Source organism: Gossypium arboreum, chromosome 11 (assembly GCF_025698485.1).
Source record: "Gossypium arboreum isolate Shixiya-1 chromosome 11, ASM2569848v2, whole genome shotgun sequence".
In the NCBI taxonomy this organism is placed as follows: Eukaryota; Viridiplantae; Streptophyta; class Magnoliopsida; order Malvales; family Malvaceae; genus Gossypium; species Gossypium arboreum.
The window spans coordinates 8248760-8267844 of NC_069080.1; the positions used below are offsets into that span (position 1 = coordinate 8248760).

Here is a 19085-nt window from a genome sequence, read left to right on the forward strand (position 1 = left end):
TTTAATCAATTTAATAAGTCCAGATGGAAAACCTCCCAACTTGTGTCTAAAAGAACCAAAACGAAAACTATATCAATCGACAAATACGATGGTAGATTAAATATTTGTGATGTTACTGTTTACACACAAAACAAACATAGAAACCAAGAGATATACAGATGAAAAACGGGAAGCTTCAAACAACACCAGTCAAAATTCACATTTGCTTCAACCTCAGACCCCAAGCTTTTGAACTTCAGAAACACCCAAGGACCTTTTTTGGAGTTTGTCCGGTTGCACGGTATTTTGCAGCCATTTCCTCCGCCTTGAGAACCTCTTCTCCTTGTTTGGCTTCAACCATTGCCCTCTTTTCTTCTGCTTCCTTGTGAAGCAAAGCTACCTTGTTTTTCATTTTCTCTGCATATTCTGCTTTCTTCTTTTCCAATTGTTCCTACCAATATTTGCAGCTCGTTAGAATTAAAACCAATTGATAACAGATCCCCTAAGTAAAATTGATTTAAATCATAAAATGCAAAGCATGGATGCACACACACACACACAAAAAAAAAAAAAAAAGGCAATAGAGAGCCAGTTACCTCAATTTTTTTCAGTTTTGCTTCCAGAGATGCTTTCTTGCTGTTTTCCCATGCTACAATAGCAGAGAGCTTTTTCTGGGACCTGCTCATCGATTTTAAGTCAATAGATTATTTAACAGTTAAAATCCTCATAGATGGTCATGAGAACCATAAAGATAACTTTCATAGTGATAGAATACTTAGCAATAAATCTCCTCATAGAAGATCATGGAAATTGTAAACTATAAAGAAAATTTTGTATATAGCTACAACGAGTGGAGAACACAACTATTTCATAAGCTTCAGTCTTTTGCGAAAAGATGGCAGAGGGTTTTTGGCCTTACTTATTCTCTGCTTTGGTCTTTTCACTTTCTTCCCATGCCTTGATGAATGACAACCTTTTTGCCTTTTCAACCTCTGCAAGGGCAATATCTGAAAAAATAGAAGCAGTAGATCTTAAACCTCCTCCTTTCATGGATCTTAAATACATTCATCAAATCACCAAGTAGTATCTAATGATAATAAAGCGATAGTATCACTTCATACTTACCTCTATCATGTGATCCACCTGAGATTTTCTTTGGTTCAGGCTCTGGAGCCTCTGTCAAAATGAAAATAATGTTAAAACCACCAGAATAATTTTTAGCAATGACTAATGATGACAAACGTCATTAGCCCATGTAAAATATTAAAGTTACTACATAAACAAATAAAATTACGCAAATGGATTCTTTAAGTACATTGATAAGATTCAGGGGTAGTAAGACTTGCTCAAAAACTAGCACCGAATTGAGGATTACCTGGAATTTCTATCAATACAGAAGAATATGACACTAATTCTTCATAAAAAAAGATATACCATAATTGAAGCTTCTTTTTCATTCTTAAAAGCTAGTTAATAAGACAAGATATAGCAACAGTACAAGTCCTGTTGTCAAAGCAACTTTAATCTTTCACCTAAAAATAATGAAAAAAAAGGGGTCCATAATCATATTATTAGATGCCCACGACAATAATTGATGGGCAATATCTACAAATAGTGTTAAGCTAATCGACAATAGGACCTTCAAAAAAAAAAAAAAAGAAATCACCAATAGCAACTTGCCAACCTAACCATATTCTTGTAGAATCTTCAGTGTCAAATCGGATAATATATTCGTCACAATATAAAACGTATCATCACATCAGAGTAAAGCTATGTTTCAAATTTGATAAACAGAGAAAAGTATAGGAATGGTATGGCTCAGAAAGGAAAAAGGTCCCACGGAAAACCAGTACAGTTTAACTCTTTATTTTCCTGTAATTTTCCGTGTTTAACATATATTTTCAGATACGAAAAAGAAATTAAAATACATCAGCATAGACATATGGTCATTTTTAAAGAGAGTTCAATTATTTCATTCAAAAAGTTTAGTCTTTCTCAATAGGGTTCGGAGTTGAAACTCTACTCAGTCCAACAAAGCGATCAAGTAAGTGTTCAGTGTTCATTTAATAAAGGGTAAACAAAAGAAAGACATAGAAAACTCGCACAGAGAAATCTTGAAATGGAAATTTAACTGTTCTTTTTATTTATCTTCCCACTTTTGTGTTAAATTTGATCGTATTCTAAAAGAACATAGCACTAAAACAGCAATTAAAGGTAAAGTTTTATACTAATTGTCTTGAGCTCTGTTTTCCTTAGATCAGTTGATTTAAGAGATTCTAGAAACTAGCTTTATATGAATTTTAACTGAAAAAAAGGATGGAAACTCGAAATCGAAGTTTTGATTATATGAAACTTATCAATATTTTCTTATACAAATTTGAGAGAGAATTTCAGCAAACCATAAATGACAAGTTACTTCACCGAAGAACAAAAAAGAGAGAGATAAATCCATCTGGAGTGAGGAAAAAAATCTGAACAAAATGATTAATCGAAAAAATTTATTCTCAGACTAGTGTTAATTTCCAGTAAATGCTTAAAGCATATAAATTTTCATGATTTAAATGTTGAAAGTTGAGACTATATATGTAAAACAAGCGCGAAATGAGGTAACAGCCAAGCTTACTCTCAACTACAACAAGAGCTTTGGACTCTTCAGGTTTCTCCTCTGCTGGCGGTGGAGATACAGTTTTTTCCTCAGATTCAGCTTTTGGGACCTCCACTGCCGGCGGTGGAGCCGCCGTCGTTTCAGCTTCAGCCTGCTTCTTCACTTCCTCCGCCATAACTTAGATAATTTTATGGGTTTGTGAAAAAAAACTCGATAATTTCGTTAGGAATTAACTGATACTCAAGGTTTTGCTGAAATCAAATTATATAGCCAGACAATCAGAATAAATCCACTCTGGATTTTGATATCCTACGCTAAGTTCACGCGTAAACACTGTTGATTTTGGATATTATTTTATTATCGTTTGATCCAACGGTTCCCATCTTTTAAACTAGACGATTGAGAGTAGGATGCGGACTCTTTCATGCCGACAGGTAAAACGGTTAAAATGTGTGTGACGTATATCGGCTAGTACGAAACGACGACGTACAGTAGTTAAAACATATGATTATTGCACCACTTGATTGCTTTGACTAATTGATGTGAAAGTAAAAACTGGGGAAAAAGCAAAGGAAATGGGAAATGACAAATAAGATGAGGGTAGGTCTAGGCTGGTGGCCAACTAAGCTAAGCATACAATTAGGGATTGCATTTCAGTTATTTGTGTGAATGATTTGGTACACCGCTGTGCTGCGCTGTTGGTGATTTGAGTGGCCGAATTGCCTTTTGATTATAAACTACTAAACTTTTAATTAAAGTCATGGACTTTAGACATTGCAAGCTTTTTAATCAACATAATTTAATATGAAATGAAAATACAGCATGGGTCGGGGGGGGGGGGATGCTTCAATTAATACAAGGATGGGCCTGGTCCGTCAGCCTAATATATCCGGATTGTGATCCAATGGCCTTGTTATATGTAAGGCACCTTCTTGCTAACAGGCTTTTCTAAATTCTCAAATTTCCTACTACTACAAACCATATTTCACATCTCTTCTTAATCAGAGCCCATTAGACTGCCTGCCGGTAAATTCATATTTACGCTTGAAAAATGGGCTTAGGCATAAAAATAAGATATATTTAGAAAATAGGTCGAGCCTTGAGTAAGATTTTTTTTAGCTTGAGCCTAGCCCAAATATGTAAAAAAAAAAACGTCGCTTTGTTGTTGTTTTTATTGTTTTGTTGCTATTTTCTTGTTTTTTTTCAATATTTTGTTACTATTTCACTATTATATTGTAATTATTTTGTTGTTATTGTTTGAATATTATATAACTCTTGTTTATTGTTAATTTTGTTACTATTTTAGAAGCATTAGTGTTATATATATATATATATATATATATATTAATTTACTTTAAATTTGTTGAGAGATATTTATTTTAATATTTTTAGTATTTTTGATGTATTATATATATTTTAAAAATTATATAAAAATTAATACAAGTGGGCCGAGTTTTAGCATTTTTATCCAGACCGGGCTTAGGAAAAATTCTATACTATTTTTCGAGCTGGGCTTAACAAACGGGTCTAAACTTTTGGTTGGACCCGACCTGGCCAATGAACACCTTTAATCTAGAGGCAATCATGGACTGGACCAGGTTCAACAGAATTTTAGGTCTATTTTCTAGGTTCAAGTCTAACCCGAATAAATGGGCCTAAAATTTTGTCTAAGCTTGGTTTCGACCCATCTGTATTACAAATTTTTATATTATTATTTTTATATAAAAATAAATTTAAAATATATAATACATTAAATACACTAAAAACATTAAAATAAATGTTTCCCAACAAATTAAAAATAAATAAAAAAATATTTCTATTTAAATAACACTAAGATATATGTAACTTAACAGCAAATACCTTTAAAATAATAGTAAAATTAACAATAAAACAAACGTTATACAATATCCAAATAATAACAATAAAACAGTAATAAATAGTGAAATAATAGCAAAACAACAACAGATTTATTTTTTTGCAAATTCGGATTGGCCAAGCTCGGGCAAAAAAAAACTTACCTGGGGCCCTACCCTTTTAGAAAACGAGCCTTATTTTTTTGTCTAAGCCTATTTTTCGGACCTATATTTTTTACCTAAACCCTCCCACTTTTCAGGTAGGTCGAACAGTTCAGCCATGATCAAGTCTAACACCGTCATAATATGAATGAAAAAAAATTATACCAGAATATATTTTCTAAAAATTATTTTCAATTAAATCAAGTGAGGCTTTGTTTGGTTGAAATAGCAAAATTAAAGCTATAGCTTTTTCGATATTTTAGGTTCAATTCTTACCATCTGTGGATTTATTTTGACTTTATAGATTTAATAAAGTAAAACTGAAGATGAGGAGAATAATAAAATTTATGTAAAAGTTTTGAAATTCTCAAAATTAAGATTTTAAAATATTCATTTTACTTAAAATTTCAATTTAAATTATACAATATAAAATTTAATGTGTTATTTAACAATTAAATTAATGATTTTAATAACATAAAGACGCAATTATTTCCTTAATAGTTTGGGGGTGTTTAACAACTAAATTAATGATATAACCTTAATAGTTTGGGGATGTTAAGGATTTAAAGTTTAAAGATTAATTTAGAATGAGGGTCATAATCTGGGGATGTTTACTACAATTAACTCATTATTTTACTCTCTCAAATTTTTTTTCCTATAATTATCTTTTCCTTGTCCCCTCTCTTTTCTTCTTTCTTTGCTTTCTTCTTTCTCATCAACTCCAGATGAAGATTCTATGGTTATTTGGTTAATAGGAATTAATATTGACTTCATTTTTTTATGTTGGGGAGAAAGTTTTTAAGTTGCAGTAATCATTTTGTCATTCATCAAGCTTCTGCCTTATGCACCCTAATATCCAGAAATGGCTCCTTTGATTTCCAAATATTGCTAGCAATACAGCTTCTAGGAAGTTAAAAAGTAGCTTGTGCGATCTTGTTATTTGGCAGTTGTTATGTTTATATTGTTTTGATTTTGGATTCTGTATTGTGTTATTTCGCTAAACATACTTCACTTTGTTTCACACTGATGTGGCTCTCTTTCTCTTCATTTCCATCTATTTACTTTCTTTTTTCCAGAATGTTTATGCATTAAGCATTAGAAGAATCTTACTTTGTTTGAGGCAGCAAAATGGAATTCACATGTTATATGCTCTTTCTTAGTCTAGAAATATTAAAATTCTATTTCATAATTGTATTATTGTTGATCCTTGAAGTGCTGATGGTAGCCATAATTGATTCCAGTACAAGATAATTGTAAACTAAAGATGGAATCTGTATTCGTAGTTGTTTGCTTTACCTATGGTGGTAGAGTATCTCAAGTGGTCAAGACTAAGAACGTCAATCAAACCAGTGATTGAGAATTCTCTTCCACAATTAATGGAGAAGAAGAAAGAAAGGAGAGAAGAATAGAGGGGGGAAAAAGGGAAAAAAATGTAAAAACACGAAAATGAAATGTGAAAATAAATATTTTAAAGTTTATATAGTCAAAATTTCTTTCAACAAATATAACGCTTGGCTACCAATTCTAATAAAAAAAAAAAATTAAGTACCAATAATAAATTACTATTATCATAATGAAACTCTGTGATTGGCCTGGCCATGTCTCGTAGTCATGCAACGATGCAATCCCTTCAAAAAGCCGTCTTGTGAGATTTTTTCAATAAAAACTTCGATTAATGAAGCTATACAAATTACGGAATTTCATAAGTGTTAACATTAATGGAAGACAATTAATAATGGTTGCCATTAACATTAATGGGAGACAATAAAAAATGACAACCACCAACTTTGGAAAAGTGGCATGGGATAATTTTTTTTGGTCCTTGAGATAATGGGCTATTTATAGTTTGGTCCTTGAACCTCAACTATAAATAGGCCTTCTCATTTCTCATTTCATCATCCCAACCAATCTTTCTCTCTTAGTTTTCTCTCTTCTCCCATTTGAGAATTCTTAAGGAATTCTATTTGTTTGTAATATTTTGAAGATAGTAAAGTTATCATCTGGTGTTAGTGCCCGAGGACGTAGGTATAATTTACTGAACCTCGTTAAAACTCTTGTGTTCTTTTTGTCCTATTTTTCTTTCAATATTTAAGGGTATAATAGTAGTATTTAATTGTGCTATTAAATTACGTTAGAAGGAATATTCTGACTAAGGAAAGACTTGGTATTTAAGAGATCCTTGTGATCCACCTCTCTTCCCTGGGAATTGAACTTTGTGTGATTTTTTAGTACAATAATTTACACGCTTCCGACCCTATTGGAACAACAATAAGTTCATTCGGGATACAATATTGTCATGAAAGGAGGCAACAGCCACTGATACTTTTCTTTGCTATTCAATCAATAACTTTTTTCTCGGTGCCAGCAACATGTTGGAAACAACTAGAACCAATGTTAGACGTATGGAAAACAATGTCCCTAATGATAGTTGAGACCTCCCACAATATTCTCATCTTTTCGCGGATCATTTTAATGGTTTTGAAGCTGTCAGATTCGATAATGACATTTTGCCATCTGTTGCGATATATCAACAAGAAACCTGACCTTATTGCCAAGGTTTCAGTCACAAACACATTTAACGACCTCGCTTGTGCTTTGGTTCCATCGATAACATCACCGTTGCTACTCCTCGCAATAGCCACATTGGAAACACCCATAAAGGAGGCATCACAATTGATCTTAATAGTGTTAAAAGGAGGAGGAGGAGACCAAAAAACATATTGGTTCCTAGTCCTAATATCAGTCCGGTTAAAGGAATTAGCAGCCTTCGAAAACTCAAGAAAGCTGTCCATGGGTTCATTTCATAACTGACTCGGGTTGACAGATATAGTTGGCATGCCATAGGATTGGAAGTGTTCAGGGATACTTCGACTTCGAGTCGATGAGACACTGGGTGTCAAACTATTACTTCGAATAATTTCCATGAGGTACTGGATACCAACTTACTTCGGCATGGCCGATAAGACACCGTGTGTCAATCTATTACTTCGAATTATCCGATGAGGCACTGGGTGCCAAACTGGTGTGTTTTGGTTGGATCCGTGTATCCGCTAAAGTCCGAGTCGTGTTAGTAGGGGTATATAATAAATTGGCAAATTGATCGATACTGAATGATATTGTTAGTGAATTGGAATTGAAATTGAATAGTGAAATTGTAATAACCCGAAATTCACGGGCACCGAAAAAGTGAGTTATAGGGCCTCCGTCTCAGTGAAATAAGTTGGAAAATAATTATTAAAAATATTTATGAGCCTAGTGGTGTGTCTAATTAGGATCTAATTAGGTGAATTTAGTTTAATTTAGAGTAAGTAATAAAAGGATTAAATTGAATAAAGGGTAAAAGTTTAATTATAAAGCAATAGAAAATAAAAGGATTAAAATGGCAATTAAGCCATTGACTACAAATGAGGCGGCATATTGGTGAAATAAAATCAAAGATTTTTTTAGGTTTTATATATTATAATGATTATTATTATGGTTTTATATTAAATTATTATAATTATTAATTAACATTATGGTTTTATATTAGATTATTATTATTAGCATTATTATTAAATAAATTAAATAGTGGATAATTGTATGGTAATAAAAATATAAATGTGTAAAATTATATTGGTACATTTGTAATTTAAATACTTAATTACTTATAATTTAAGTAAAAGATATTTGTTAATTAAATAATTAAATTATTAAATTATGAGATTTTTGTTTGAGAAACAAATTAAATATTGACAAATGTAATAAAATTATTGGTAAAATGTAGAATTAAATATGTGTACAATTGTAAAATATGTAAATGATGTTAAAATAGATATTTAAAATAAATATATTATAATATATGCTAATTAAATAAGTAAAACAAATAAATATAAAAGAGAAATAAAGAAACAAAAGGGAATAGAAACAGAATTGAAAACGGGAAGCAGGGGAGAAAAAGAGAAAGAAAAAGGGAAAGAAAAATAAAAGAGAAAACTAAGGATTTGAAGCTTGGAGTTAATTTAGTAAGTCAATTAAGTCCTTTTTAGTTAATTTTGATGTTTTAGAAGCTTTAAAACAAGATTTTGATGAAATTAAGTTGATAGTTCAAGAGTTCATATGTTTCCAAATATGGTTCATGTTGGATAAATTATGGAATTAGGGATTTAATTGAATGAATTCTAAGTTAGAATTGATTAAGGGATTAAATTGTAAACTAGGCTATAAGTTTTATGTTGAAGGGACTAAATTGAAGAAATTTCGAAATTAGGGAAATATGATGGAAATTTTATAGTTAAATATAAGTTTAGACAAAATTTGAATAGAAAAGAGAGTGAATTGGATTAAGAAAATAATTAAGTTTAGTTAGGATTAAATTGGGAATAAGGTAAGAATTGTTTAGAAATTTAATTATTTATTATAATTAATGCTGTAAATAATAATATAAATTACTATTATTTTCAGAGCCAACAAAGAACCTGAAACGTCAGCATCGAAAGGAAAGGAGAAAGTCATCGAGGACTAAAACGGGAGAATTACGGTGTGTATTACTATAATTCAAATTTTAATTATTATTGATTGCTGAAATTTTAATTGTTATGTATGGTAAGTAAGACTTGAGGTAAGTATGTGATTATTTGAAAAGTGTATTGATTGAAAAATACATAAATGGTGACAATTGTATGGTGTTGATGGTATACACTTGTGTGAAAATTAATTTGTATATGAATTAAGATAATAGATATTTGAATTGAATGAGTATTGAAAATTTTTGTGTAAATGAAATTGAAATTAGAAAAAGTAAAATAATACCCTATTAACTTGTCGGACTAGATTTGATACAAATGGCATGCCATTGGATTTGTGATGTGATGAGGAGATTGTAGTTCGGCCGAGAAGATGTTTCTGTTATTATATACTTCGATTTATCCGAAGAGGCACTTAATGCCTTACTGGTGTGTTATGGAGGATTTAAAATATTCTGGGTGTGTTTGGGTTGGACATTCTGGTGTGTTTGGGTGAAAATCCGCGTATCTGTCATAGTCCGAGTTTTGTTAATAGGGTAAATAATTGAAATGAAATTTTGAAAATGAGATTATTTGTTTTAGCACTATTGAAAAGTATGAGAAAGAATGTATGAACTAAATTATGAATTGAGTTAGTATGAGAAAAATGAATTATGAATTTAAGATTTATGAAGTAAAATAATTATATATAAAAGTAGTTTAAATAATTATAAAATTTATGGTTGATGTTTGTAATTTATTAATGTTAAATAGTCTTGATTTATAGTAATACCACTGAGTATATCCATACTCAACGTCATTGTTGTTTCCGTGCAGTTAGTAGAAGTCAAGTGTCCGGCTCAAGATCCGAACAATCCCGACTCAACACAAACTTGATGATGTATATTTTTCTTTTGGGTAAAGGTGGCATGTACATAGGTGTTGTTTAATCACTTGAATATGTATTTTACTTTGAGTAATGAATGATGAATTATAAGATTTAGATGGTTAAATGAAATGGTAAGGAAAGTACATGATATTTTGATACATGAACATTAAGTTGTTAAATGAATGAAGTTTATAATCAATTTTGAATGATGCTATGATAGTTATTAAGTTAAAATTATGTTAATGATATAAATATTAGTTATATGAATGTGAAACATTGGTGTTGGTGATTTTGGTTTGAATTTGCAGGAGGTTTAGGTAAAAATAAGCAGAAATGCTACCGAAATTTTTTATTAAAAAAAAATTTGGAATACTCGAACAAGTCCCGTTCTACTTTTAATACGTGTTTGAGCTTCGAGAGTCCAAGATAGGGACTTAATTATTATATTATACTATGAAAGTTATATTAATTGTAAATTATTCGTAAGTTGTCTGATATGTCCGGTAATGCCTCATAACCTCATTCCGACGACGGTTTGGGGTTAGGGAGTGTTACAGAAATGATTTATGCAAATGATATACATGAACCATGGGTTCATGAATGGAAATTCTTATAGTTGAATAATGTATGACCATAAGGAGAAAAGCTATTTTAGATAGATATTGATGTGAAATAAGTTGTATAAATGATTTATTGAATGATTAATGCTTATGTTAAGTTAAATATGCATGTTATATTATGATATTTTCTTTAAAGTATTTGGATTATAGAAATACCACTGAGTTTATACTTAGTGTACGGCTTGTTTTCCGTGCGCAGGTTAGGTTAAAGTCGAATTGCCGAATCAGCATTTAAAACCGATCCCGAACTCAAAACATAGTGATGTATGTTTCTTTTTGGTGATGGCATGTACCTAGGATGTTATGCATGTTATTTTGGAAAAGTAAGTGTAATAATGTTAAATGATGATAATGGTTCCTTTTATATACAATTATATGTGTTATGATGTCGTTTAATGTGGTAAGTTAAAGTTAATGCATAAATAGTTATGAAATGGGCAAAATTAGGGTTAAATGGTATGAAAATTTGAATTAGTTTAAAAGGTGTTTTAATGAATTATTTGGACAATATATGTGAAACACTTATGAGAGTATATTAGTTAGGTCCTTAGATTAATAGTTTTGACATGTTTTAAAGGTGTTTGATTGTGTTTTGGATTGGTTGAGCAATTATTTATTGAGTTGCTCGTGGTTTAAGTTTGCAGGGTTCGTAAACTTGTTGTTTAAGGTTCATTTTGATTCCACAAGGCTAGATGCACGGGCGTGTGACTGGACCATGTGAGACACACGGCTATCACATGGGCGTGTGGTTAGACCGTGTGTCCCTTGCAACTTTAAATTTTCAAAACAGGATGCTCAGGTATTACCACACGGGCAAAGACATAAGCGTATGTCTCAGTCGTATGAGGAACACGGCCTAGTACACGGGCATGTGCCCTGGCCATGTGAAAACTGCACCTAATTTTTTAAAAATAAATTTACCACACGACCTAGCACACGGGCGTGTAACTTGGCCGTGTGAGATAAGTCAGGGAGTTACACAGGGTAGAACACGGTTTGAAACACGGATATGTCACATAGGCGTGTCCCTTGGTCACATGGGCGTGTGTGTCTGCACTTAAAAAAAATTAAAATTAAAAAAAAATCTCAGAGAACTCGAATTAATCCCGATTTGTTTTAAATTCGTATTTAGGGTCTCGAAGGACTATAAAAGGGACAATAATATTAATTTATGATGCGTATGTTTATTGAATTGTTTAATATTGTAATTGTTCTGAAAAGTCTGGTAATGCTCTGTAACCTTGTTTCGACGATGGATAAAGGTTAGGGGGTGTTACATGGTGTCTTTGAACTAAGTTTTCATTGGAGGCTAAGGCATTGTGACGAGTCATCCAAATCAATGTTTTTATCTTTTGTGGAGTCTTGAGATTCCAAATAGTCCTCCAATCGAATCCCTGAAAATGATGGCTCGAACTAGAGCCAATTGGTGGAGGATTTCCAACATTGTATATTCCATGAGAAGAATGGTGCCAAATAAGTTAATCTTCTTGATCAACTCCTCCAATCAGGATCATGGAAATGGCCTTTCGTTCATCTTTGTTGAAACAAGCTCGAAGTAATTGAAAGTTCCATTGTTTACCATAAGGTGAAACAAAATGTTTAACAAGCATGGGTCCCTCTCCCTCTGATTGTGGTGTGGAAAGCATGAAGTTTGTTGTTGTTGGGATCCATTTCTCCTCCCAAATTAGAATACTTTCCCCATTGCCAATATTCCACCTCAACCCTTTTTCAAGAAAAACCAACCCTTTGTAAATGCTATTCCACGTCCATGAGTAGCCTCTACCTTTTCAAGTTTTAGCATACGATAAATTCAAAAAATAAACGGCTTTAAGAATCTCAGTCCATCTAGCCTTTGGTTCTTGTAACATTCTCCAAGCTTGTTTTGCAATAAGTATTGCATTAAAGGCTTGGAAATCTCTAAACCCATCTCGCCTTTCTTCTTTTGAGTTACAAGTTTGTCCTATGACATCCACCGTATTGAGTTTTTCATGGCATCTAATCCAATCCACCAAAATTTATTAAGCAATACGTTCAGTTCATTACAAAGTAACGGGGACTTTGAAACATTGCATTATGTACATAGCTGACACCACCGATTTGATGAGAACTTGGTATCTCTTTCCTACTACCAATTTTCCTAAAGGGAAGTGAGAGCCTCTTCCCCCCCTCCCCAAATGGAAGGCAAACCTAATTAATTGGAATCTTCTAACATTCGATACATATTTTGAGTTCCACAGGTTGAACCGATAGTATCCGAATAAGTGTTAGGGGAGAAGAAAAATGGATGATTTGTCCTGACTCACCATTTGCCCCGTGGCATTTTGGAAAAGAGAAACAATCATGTATGGTTACAACATTGGTACAATTTGCCTTGCAGAATAATAAACAATCATCCGCAAAGAGGAGATGAGTAATTGGCAGACATCAGGGTGTGATTTGTAGCTTTAGTAATTATAGTTGAGAATCAGTTTGCAATTAAATTGAATAAGCTTGGCAATAGCGAATCTCCCTGGCATATTCCTCTCCTTGGAATAAAAGCTCCAATTTCCTCTCCATCAACCTTAATCGAAAAGGATGTAAATATGACACACATCATAACTCTCTATATCCAAAAGTTACAGAATCGGTTTTAATCTAGTTGCGAGGATGTGAGCAATGATCTTGTAAATTAAGTTGTAACAACCTATAGGTCGGAAATCACTAACATATTCTAGGTTTGTAACTTTCGAAACTAAAACGAGATTGGTAGCATTAACACCTTGTGGAACAGTGTTATGAATAAAGAAATCTCGAACCAAAATACAAACCTCAACTTTGATAACATCTCAATATCATTAAAAAAATATATTGGTAAATTTAAGGGTGTTCAAATTTCGGTTAAAACCAAATTAACCGATCGAATCGACCTAATTCGGTTAATCGGTTGTGGCCAAACTTAGTTCCAGAGGCGAATTTAGGGGGGTGGCATGGCCTCAACCCCCCTAAAATAGAAAATTATTATTTTGGCCCTCTAAGTTTTTTAAAATTTTAAATTAATAAAGGTAAAATTGCACTTTAGCCCCCCTAAAATTATAAAAATTCGATTTAATTCTTTAAAAATTATAAAGATATAGACTATAAAAAATAAAAATTTCATTCAGCCCCCTAAAAAATTGTTCTGGCTTCGCCCCTACTTAGTTCGGTCGGAGGTAAGTTAATAATTTTTTAAAATTTTAATTATCTATTAATTGGGTTCGAAATCGGATAAACAATCGAATTAACTAAACTTAATAATTAATATTATGTGTTAATTTCAAAATTTATGTAGTATTTTAATATATAAATTTTCGATTAATTCAATCAACTTTCAAGAAAAAATATATATTAGTGAAAGCTTGATTTCCTTTTCAGTCACGTTGCCCTGTAGATTTTCATTCATTTCACTCGTGACTACAGTATCTATTCGCAAGTAACTCTTCCACTGTAGATTTTCATTCATTTAACTCGTGAATATAGTATCTATTCAAAATAGTAAGAAATGGCATGTTTGGTTTGGTTTACAACTGGTAAATGGAAATTGGAAATAACTTTATGATAGAATGGGAATCCCTATCACAAAGCAGCCACAAAGGCTTCTTTTCCTTTTTGAAATTAAAGCTTATTCAATGGGGGCGGGGCCCTTGTGCAAAGCCGCCAAGTGTGAAATCCTTGTTCAACGCGGCTAGTGGTAATTGAGCCTATGTCCCTTGTTTGCGGAAATTTTTAGATTCCATTATAATAAAGAGTATGACAAATTGTTATCTTCATAAGGGCAAAAGTTTTCACCACTAAAAACTATCACATATGACTTACAACTAGCACTTTTTGGGGTGTATTTGTATTTTCTCTCATGATGTCAAAATTGTTTTAGCACTCATTTTGACTAAATTGAAATTATTTAGATTGTAATAACAAACTGAAATACACAAAAATTTTGGATCAGGATGCATAAACTTAGTCTCGTCTATTGATTGATTATGTAAAACTAAATTTAGGGTGTATTTAGATTTAAATTTATTTTTAATACAGTGTGTTTAATTTTTTTTTTACACTATAGTATCATTATAATATTTAATTTTATTATTATCATTTTTTTACACTAATTTTAAACACACACCGTCGATTCAAAAAGTTCTTAATTTTAAGATAATATCCCTATCCTTAAGCGATATATATATATTTATATATAACATCCTATTTCGTTATTCTCTTGATAGGCCTAAAAATTAATAATTTGAGATAGACCCATATATATATATATATATTCTTCAAGTTGCCCCTCCATATGTTTTCAAAGAAAAGTCTTGGTTACTAATTCATCATCATCTTTTTCCCCTATTCGAGAAAAACAAAAAACTTATGGGTTGCTTCAGTGATAAAAATCAAATCTTAACAAACTCAACTCAAGTTGAACCAAAAAAAAAAAAAAAATCTCAAGTAAAGAATCAATTTAGTAGTTTCTAAAATGATAAAAAAAAATTAACCCCATATTTTCTTCTCAAACGCACGACTTAATGACTATTTCTTGACCCAAAATCCATTTAGCTTAAAATCTCTTCCTTTCCACAATATCAACAACACTTCTGCTTAATTTTGATCTTTGTTTTTCCAAGTTTTTACCAGCTACTCTTCATCTCAGTTTTGCAGCTCCATCTCCAGGAATCCGACGCCCCCACTTTATACGCCTCAATTACTGTACTTTGTGCGTGAGCTCGCGAATACATTTTCCATGGCGGAGCATGTTAAACATGTTCTTGGTGATCAAATAATTCATGGTTGCTTCCCAAAGGTTGGTGTTGCACGCCTCAAGGGATTCGTCTCTACAACTACTATCTTCATATTCTGCTTCTTCCTCCTTGCTATTGCAGCTCTGCTTAATTGGATGGATATTGTAAGTCTCCCTCCAAACCTGTTGCTTACTCCCTCATGTTTAGTGAATTTATATATATTTATATCAAAGGCATTAGATTTCCATATCTTAATAGAAGATTTTTTTTTCCCTTTTTGGTATACTTGCTTCTCAGCCTATCATACAGGGTCTTCCACTTGGGCAGGCACGAAGTTCTGAAATTCATCATGAGAGCGTTGAATTTCCTTTCAACTGCTCTAATTTAGTTAATTATCCGTCGGTGTTTGAGCCCAAAGAATCATCGACTAATGGAACTTGCCCAGACTACTTCCGGTGGATCCACCAAGATTTAAAGCAATGGAAGAGTACGGGGATTACAGAAGACATGATTGAAAGGGGAAAACCCAGTGCGGATTTCAGGCTCGTCATTGTCAACGGAACGGCTTATGTGGAGAGGTACAGAATGTCATATCAAACCAGAGATGTATTTACAATATGGGGCATTTTGCAGCTTCTAAGGTTGTACCCTGGAAAAGTACCCGACTTGGACCTTTTGTTCTTTTGTGGAGACGATACTGTGATCAAGAAAAGAAACTACAAAGGACGCTATGCTGTATTAGCACCGCCGGTGTTTCATTATTGTGGAGAGAAGGCAGCACTGGACATTGTGTTCCCTGACTGGACCTTCTGGGGATGGTATAGTATTACTGTTAGATTCTTTGCCCATTTTATTTACATACCCTGTTCATGTTTCTAACTCGTATTACCACAACAGATTTCTAATGCAGAAAAAAAAAAGGGCAAATGTTTAATTTTTTTCACCTGCAATTAGCTAGCTAATCATATTTGCTTTGCTTTGTTGTGGCAGGGGAGAGGTTAATATAAAGCCATGGGAGGAGACGTTGAGAGCAATAAAGAAAGGGAATGAGAGGATCAAGTGGGAAAAGAGGGAGCCTTATGCCTACTGGAAGGGTAATCCACTAGTTTCTAGAGATAGGAGGCTAAGTTTTATGAAATGCAACCTTTCAGCTAAACACGACTGGAATGTTCGGCTTTATAAGCAGGTTCTTCCTGAAATATTATGTTTGTTTTTTTTTTCTTATGCCAAGACAAATGGTTAGCTCTGTAACTGACTTGTTAATTCAGGATTGGGGTCAAGAAATCCAAGGAGGTTTCAAGCATTCTAAATTGGAAGATCAATGCACCCATAGGTATATAAGAAACCCTTTTTTCTTCTCATTTCAGTTTTAAACAACTTTGACTCTAATGAGATTTTGAACTTTGCTGTGTGCAATCGATATCAAGATATAAAATTTATATAGAAGGAGTGACATGGTCTGTAAGTGAGAAGTACATACTGGCATGCGACAGCATGACCTTGATGATACAGCCTAAATACTATGATTTCTTCTCGAGAAGCATGGTGCCGATGCAGCATTTCTGGCCTATTCGTCGCAAAAACAGATGCAAACATCTTAAGTTTGCAGTTGAATGGGGCAATAATCACCCTCACGAGGTACTATATGATTCCCAGCAAATGAAAACTTGGATTCCAATGAATTCAATCATTTAGTTCTCATAAGAAATATAGACCCTTGCCTTGATTTCATTCCATAAATTTGCAGGCAGAGGCCATAGGGAAAGCAGGAAGCAAATTTATCGAAGAGGCTTTGACAATGCGAAACGTGTATGATTACATGTTCCATTTGTTGAACGAATACTCTAAACTCTTGAAGTTTAAACCAACAACACCTCCAAATGCCCAAAAGCTCTGCTCCGAAACCACGGAGCAAGGTTTATGGAAGGAATTCATGGTGCAGTCAATTGTGAAGTCTCCTAGTGATAAACCTCCATGTGCATTGCCTCCCCCATTTGAACCTCAAGCCATTCAAGCTTCTCTGGACGTAAAAGAGAATAAAACTAGGCAAACGGAGACGTGGGAAACCGAGTATTGGAAAAAACTAAAACATAAGAAGCATTAGATGGTTAGAAACCAAACCTCTTTAATTAGTTTAGCCAATTAAGAAAATATCAGTATATTCCAGGCTACAGCAGCTAAAACTTGGTGTTTATATGTTACACATAACAGTCTCAAAGTTCGAAGAGCTATGGGATCATATTAGTGAGTTGAAATCTAGTAGCGAGAGGAGAGGACGGGCAGTTCATAGTTTAATTCTGGAACCTCTGATTTTAATGATTGTATTGATCACTGTGAACCGTTGGATTGGGCAAAAGATTCTCCTGATTTGGTGGATGGCGTCAACCATTTGGAGTGTATGATTAACGAGAAATAAAGCTTTGGAAGGTAGAAGAAATTATTCATTTGGCAATACGTAGAGCTTTCCACTGGATGGGGTGATCTTAGCTGGAACTTGGTGGTGGCAGAGTGTGTAAGGGTTAACTCGATGGGGAGGAGCTCCTCAGTTTGGCTGCTAGAAATTTAAGGTGGATGCGTCGGAGTCATGGAACTAGTTTGTGCAAGGGTAAAAGGTGTACTCCGTCCGTGATCATGTTGTGTGGTTGGCACACTAGAATTTTTTGGTGATTAGCTCCATGTTTATGGTATTTTTCACTGTTTCTTATCTCTTGTTCAGTTTTCATTTTGCTTGTATAGTTAATAGGTATTCTTTTCAAAGGTTAAAATATAAAATTTTATTGTTTAGTTTACAGAACGTAAAAGGAATGAAAAAAAGTTGTTAAATTTTACTGAGTTAACTATAGAAAAATAATTAAGAAAAATAATAATATATTAAGTATTAAATTTTGTGAACTAATAAATAGTTAATAATTAAAATTCACTTATAATAATTAATTAGATAAATCGATATGTTTTAAATTATGTTTTTGTCAATAAACTCTAAAATATTATGATATGGTCACAAACATTATCAATTTGTTATATTTTAAGCATTGAATTATATTAGTGTAACGGAAGGTTGACATGATACATCACCATTTTATACGAAAATTTTAAGTTAAATTGCACAATTAGTCTCTACTTTTAATTTTTAAAAATATTCATATTTGATAATAATAATTGTGACATATATTTGGGTATAAGAAATTAGTAAAAATATTTTGAAAGCATATTTGTACTCTCATGTAACATAAATTATTATTTTTCACTAAAGTTACTGCGTATTATAATTTTCTAGTAATGGAAAAAAGAGAAGAGGAAAACTTCATTTAAGAAAGCCAAGCACCATAGCAAACTCCTCTTAACCCACACCATCTTACGTTAACTACATTTTCTGTGAATACAAGATGCCTGTTTCATACAATATAACCAGCGATGGAAGTCTATATTAGTAGGTCATGTCGAGGTCCACTGGAAACTCGCACCTGTTCTTGCAGACATTATGAAACTGAGTACATCACTAAATATTTCTATTGAGCAACCTTCACACCACCTCACTCATACAGTACACAGATGATGAGGCAAGTGATCACAGCCACGGGACAACTTGCTAAGGATTGGGAAGCCTAATTACCTAATGTACTACTGTTTGCTAAATTTGCTTCTACCAGAAAAAAAGGAAAGAAGGCCAAGCACCATGCGTTACATATATAAATAAACTCTATCTAATAATAATAATTGTTATATGATTATTATAAAAATAACTTAATTC

At 32.7% G+C, this 19085-nt stretch overlaps 2 protein-coding genes across 4 annotated transcripts; one reads left to right on the top strand and one right to left on the bottom strand.

The window, feature by feature from the left end:
• Positions 1-68: 68 nt before the first annotated feature.
• LOC108473421 (remorin-like) lies at positions 69-2988 on the bottom strand. 2 transcript variants are annotated; one of them, XM_017774965.2, is made up of 5 exons: positions 2603-2988; positions 1105-1155; positions 899-986; positions 576-657; positions 69-430 (listed from the first exon to the last, which is right to left on the bottom strand). In XM_017774965.2, exons 1-5 carry the CDS (start codon positions 2757-2759, stop codon positions 236-238), a joined length of 573 nt encoding a protein of 190 aa, XP_017630454.1. In that variant the 5' UTR covers positions 2760-2988; the 3' UTR covers positions 69-235. The 2 variants fall into 2 exon arrangements, with proteins under 2 accessions (XP_017630454.1, XP_052878140.1); XM_053022180.1 differs by lacking the exon at positions 2603-2988 and adding an exon at positions 1355-1492.
• Positions 2989-14651: 11663 nt separating this feature from the next.
• LOC108471174 (uncharacterized) lies at positions 14652-18135 on the top strand. Of its 2 annotated transcripts, none has more exons than XM_017772780.2 (6): positions 14652-15498; positions 15632-16152; positions 16325-16520; positions 16603-16667; positions 16762-16972; positions 17082-18135. In XM_017772780.2, the coding sequence occupies exons 1-6, from the start codon at positions 15337-15339 to the stop codon at positions 17436-17438; spliced, it is 1512 nt and encodes a 503-aa protein (XP_017628269.1). In that variant the 5' UTR covers positions 14652-15336; the 3' UTR covers positions 17439-18135. The 2 variants fall into 2 exon arrangements, with proteins under 2 accessions (XP_017628269.1, XP_052878364.1); XM_053022404.1 differs by having other exon boundaries at positions 17086-17123.
• Positions 18136-19085: the final 950 nt, after the last annotated feature.

What these genes read in the sequence shown, in the direction of transcription:
- LOC108473421 (XM_017774965.2), bottom strand. Translation starts at nt 2,759, where the DNA reads ATGGCGGAGGAAGTGAAGAAGCAGGCTGAAGCTGAAACGACGGCGGCT. An exon ending in AGCTCTTGTTGTAGTTGAGA is followed by an intron (nt 1,156 to 2,602) that starts GTAAGCTTGGCT and finishes TCATTTTGACAG; the next exon opens with AGGCTCCAGAGCCTGAACCA. An exon ending in AAGACCAAAGCAGAGAATAA is followed by an intron (nt 658 to 898) that starts GTAAGGCCAAAA and finishes ATCGATGAGCAG; the next exon opens with GTCCCAGAAAAAGCTCTCTG.
- LOC108471174 (XM_017772780.2), top strand. Translation starts at nt 15,337, where the DNA reads ATGGCGGAGCATGTTAAACATGTTCTTGGTGATCAAATAATTCATGGT. An exon ending in GACTGGACCTTCTGGGGATG is followed by an intron (nt 16,153 to 16,324) that starts GTATAGTATTAC and finishes TTGTTGTGGCAG; the next exon opens with GGGAGAGGTTAATATAAAGC. An exon ending in GAAGATCAATGCACCCATAG is followed by an intron (nt 16,668 to 16,761) that starts GTATATAAGAAA and finishes ATCGATATCAAG; the next exon opens with ATATAAAATTTATATAGAAG.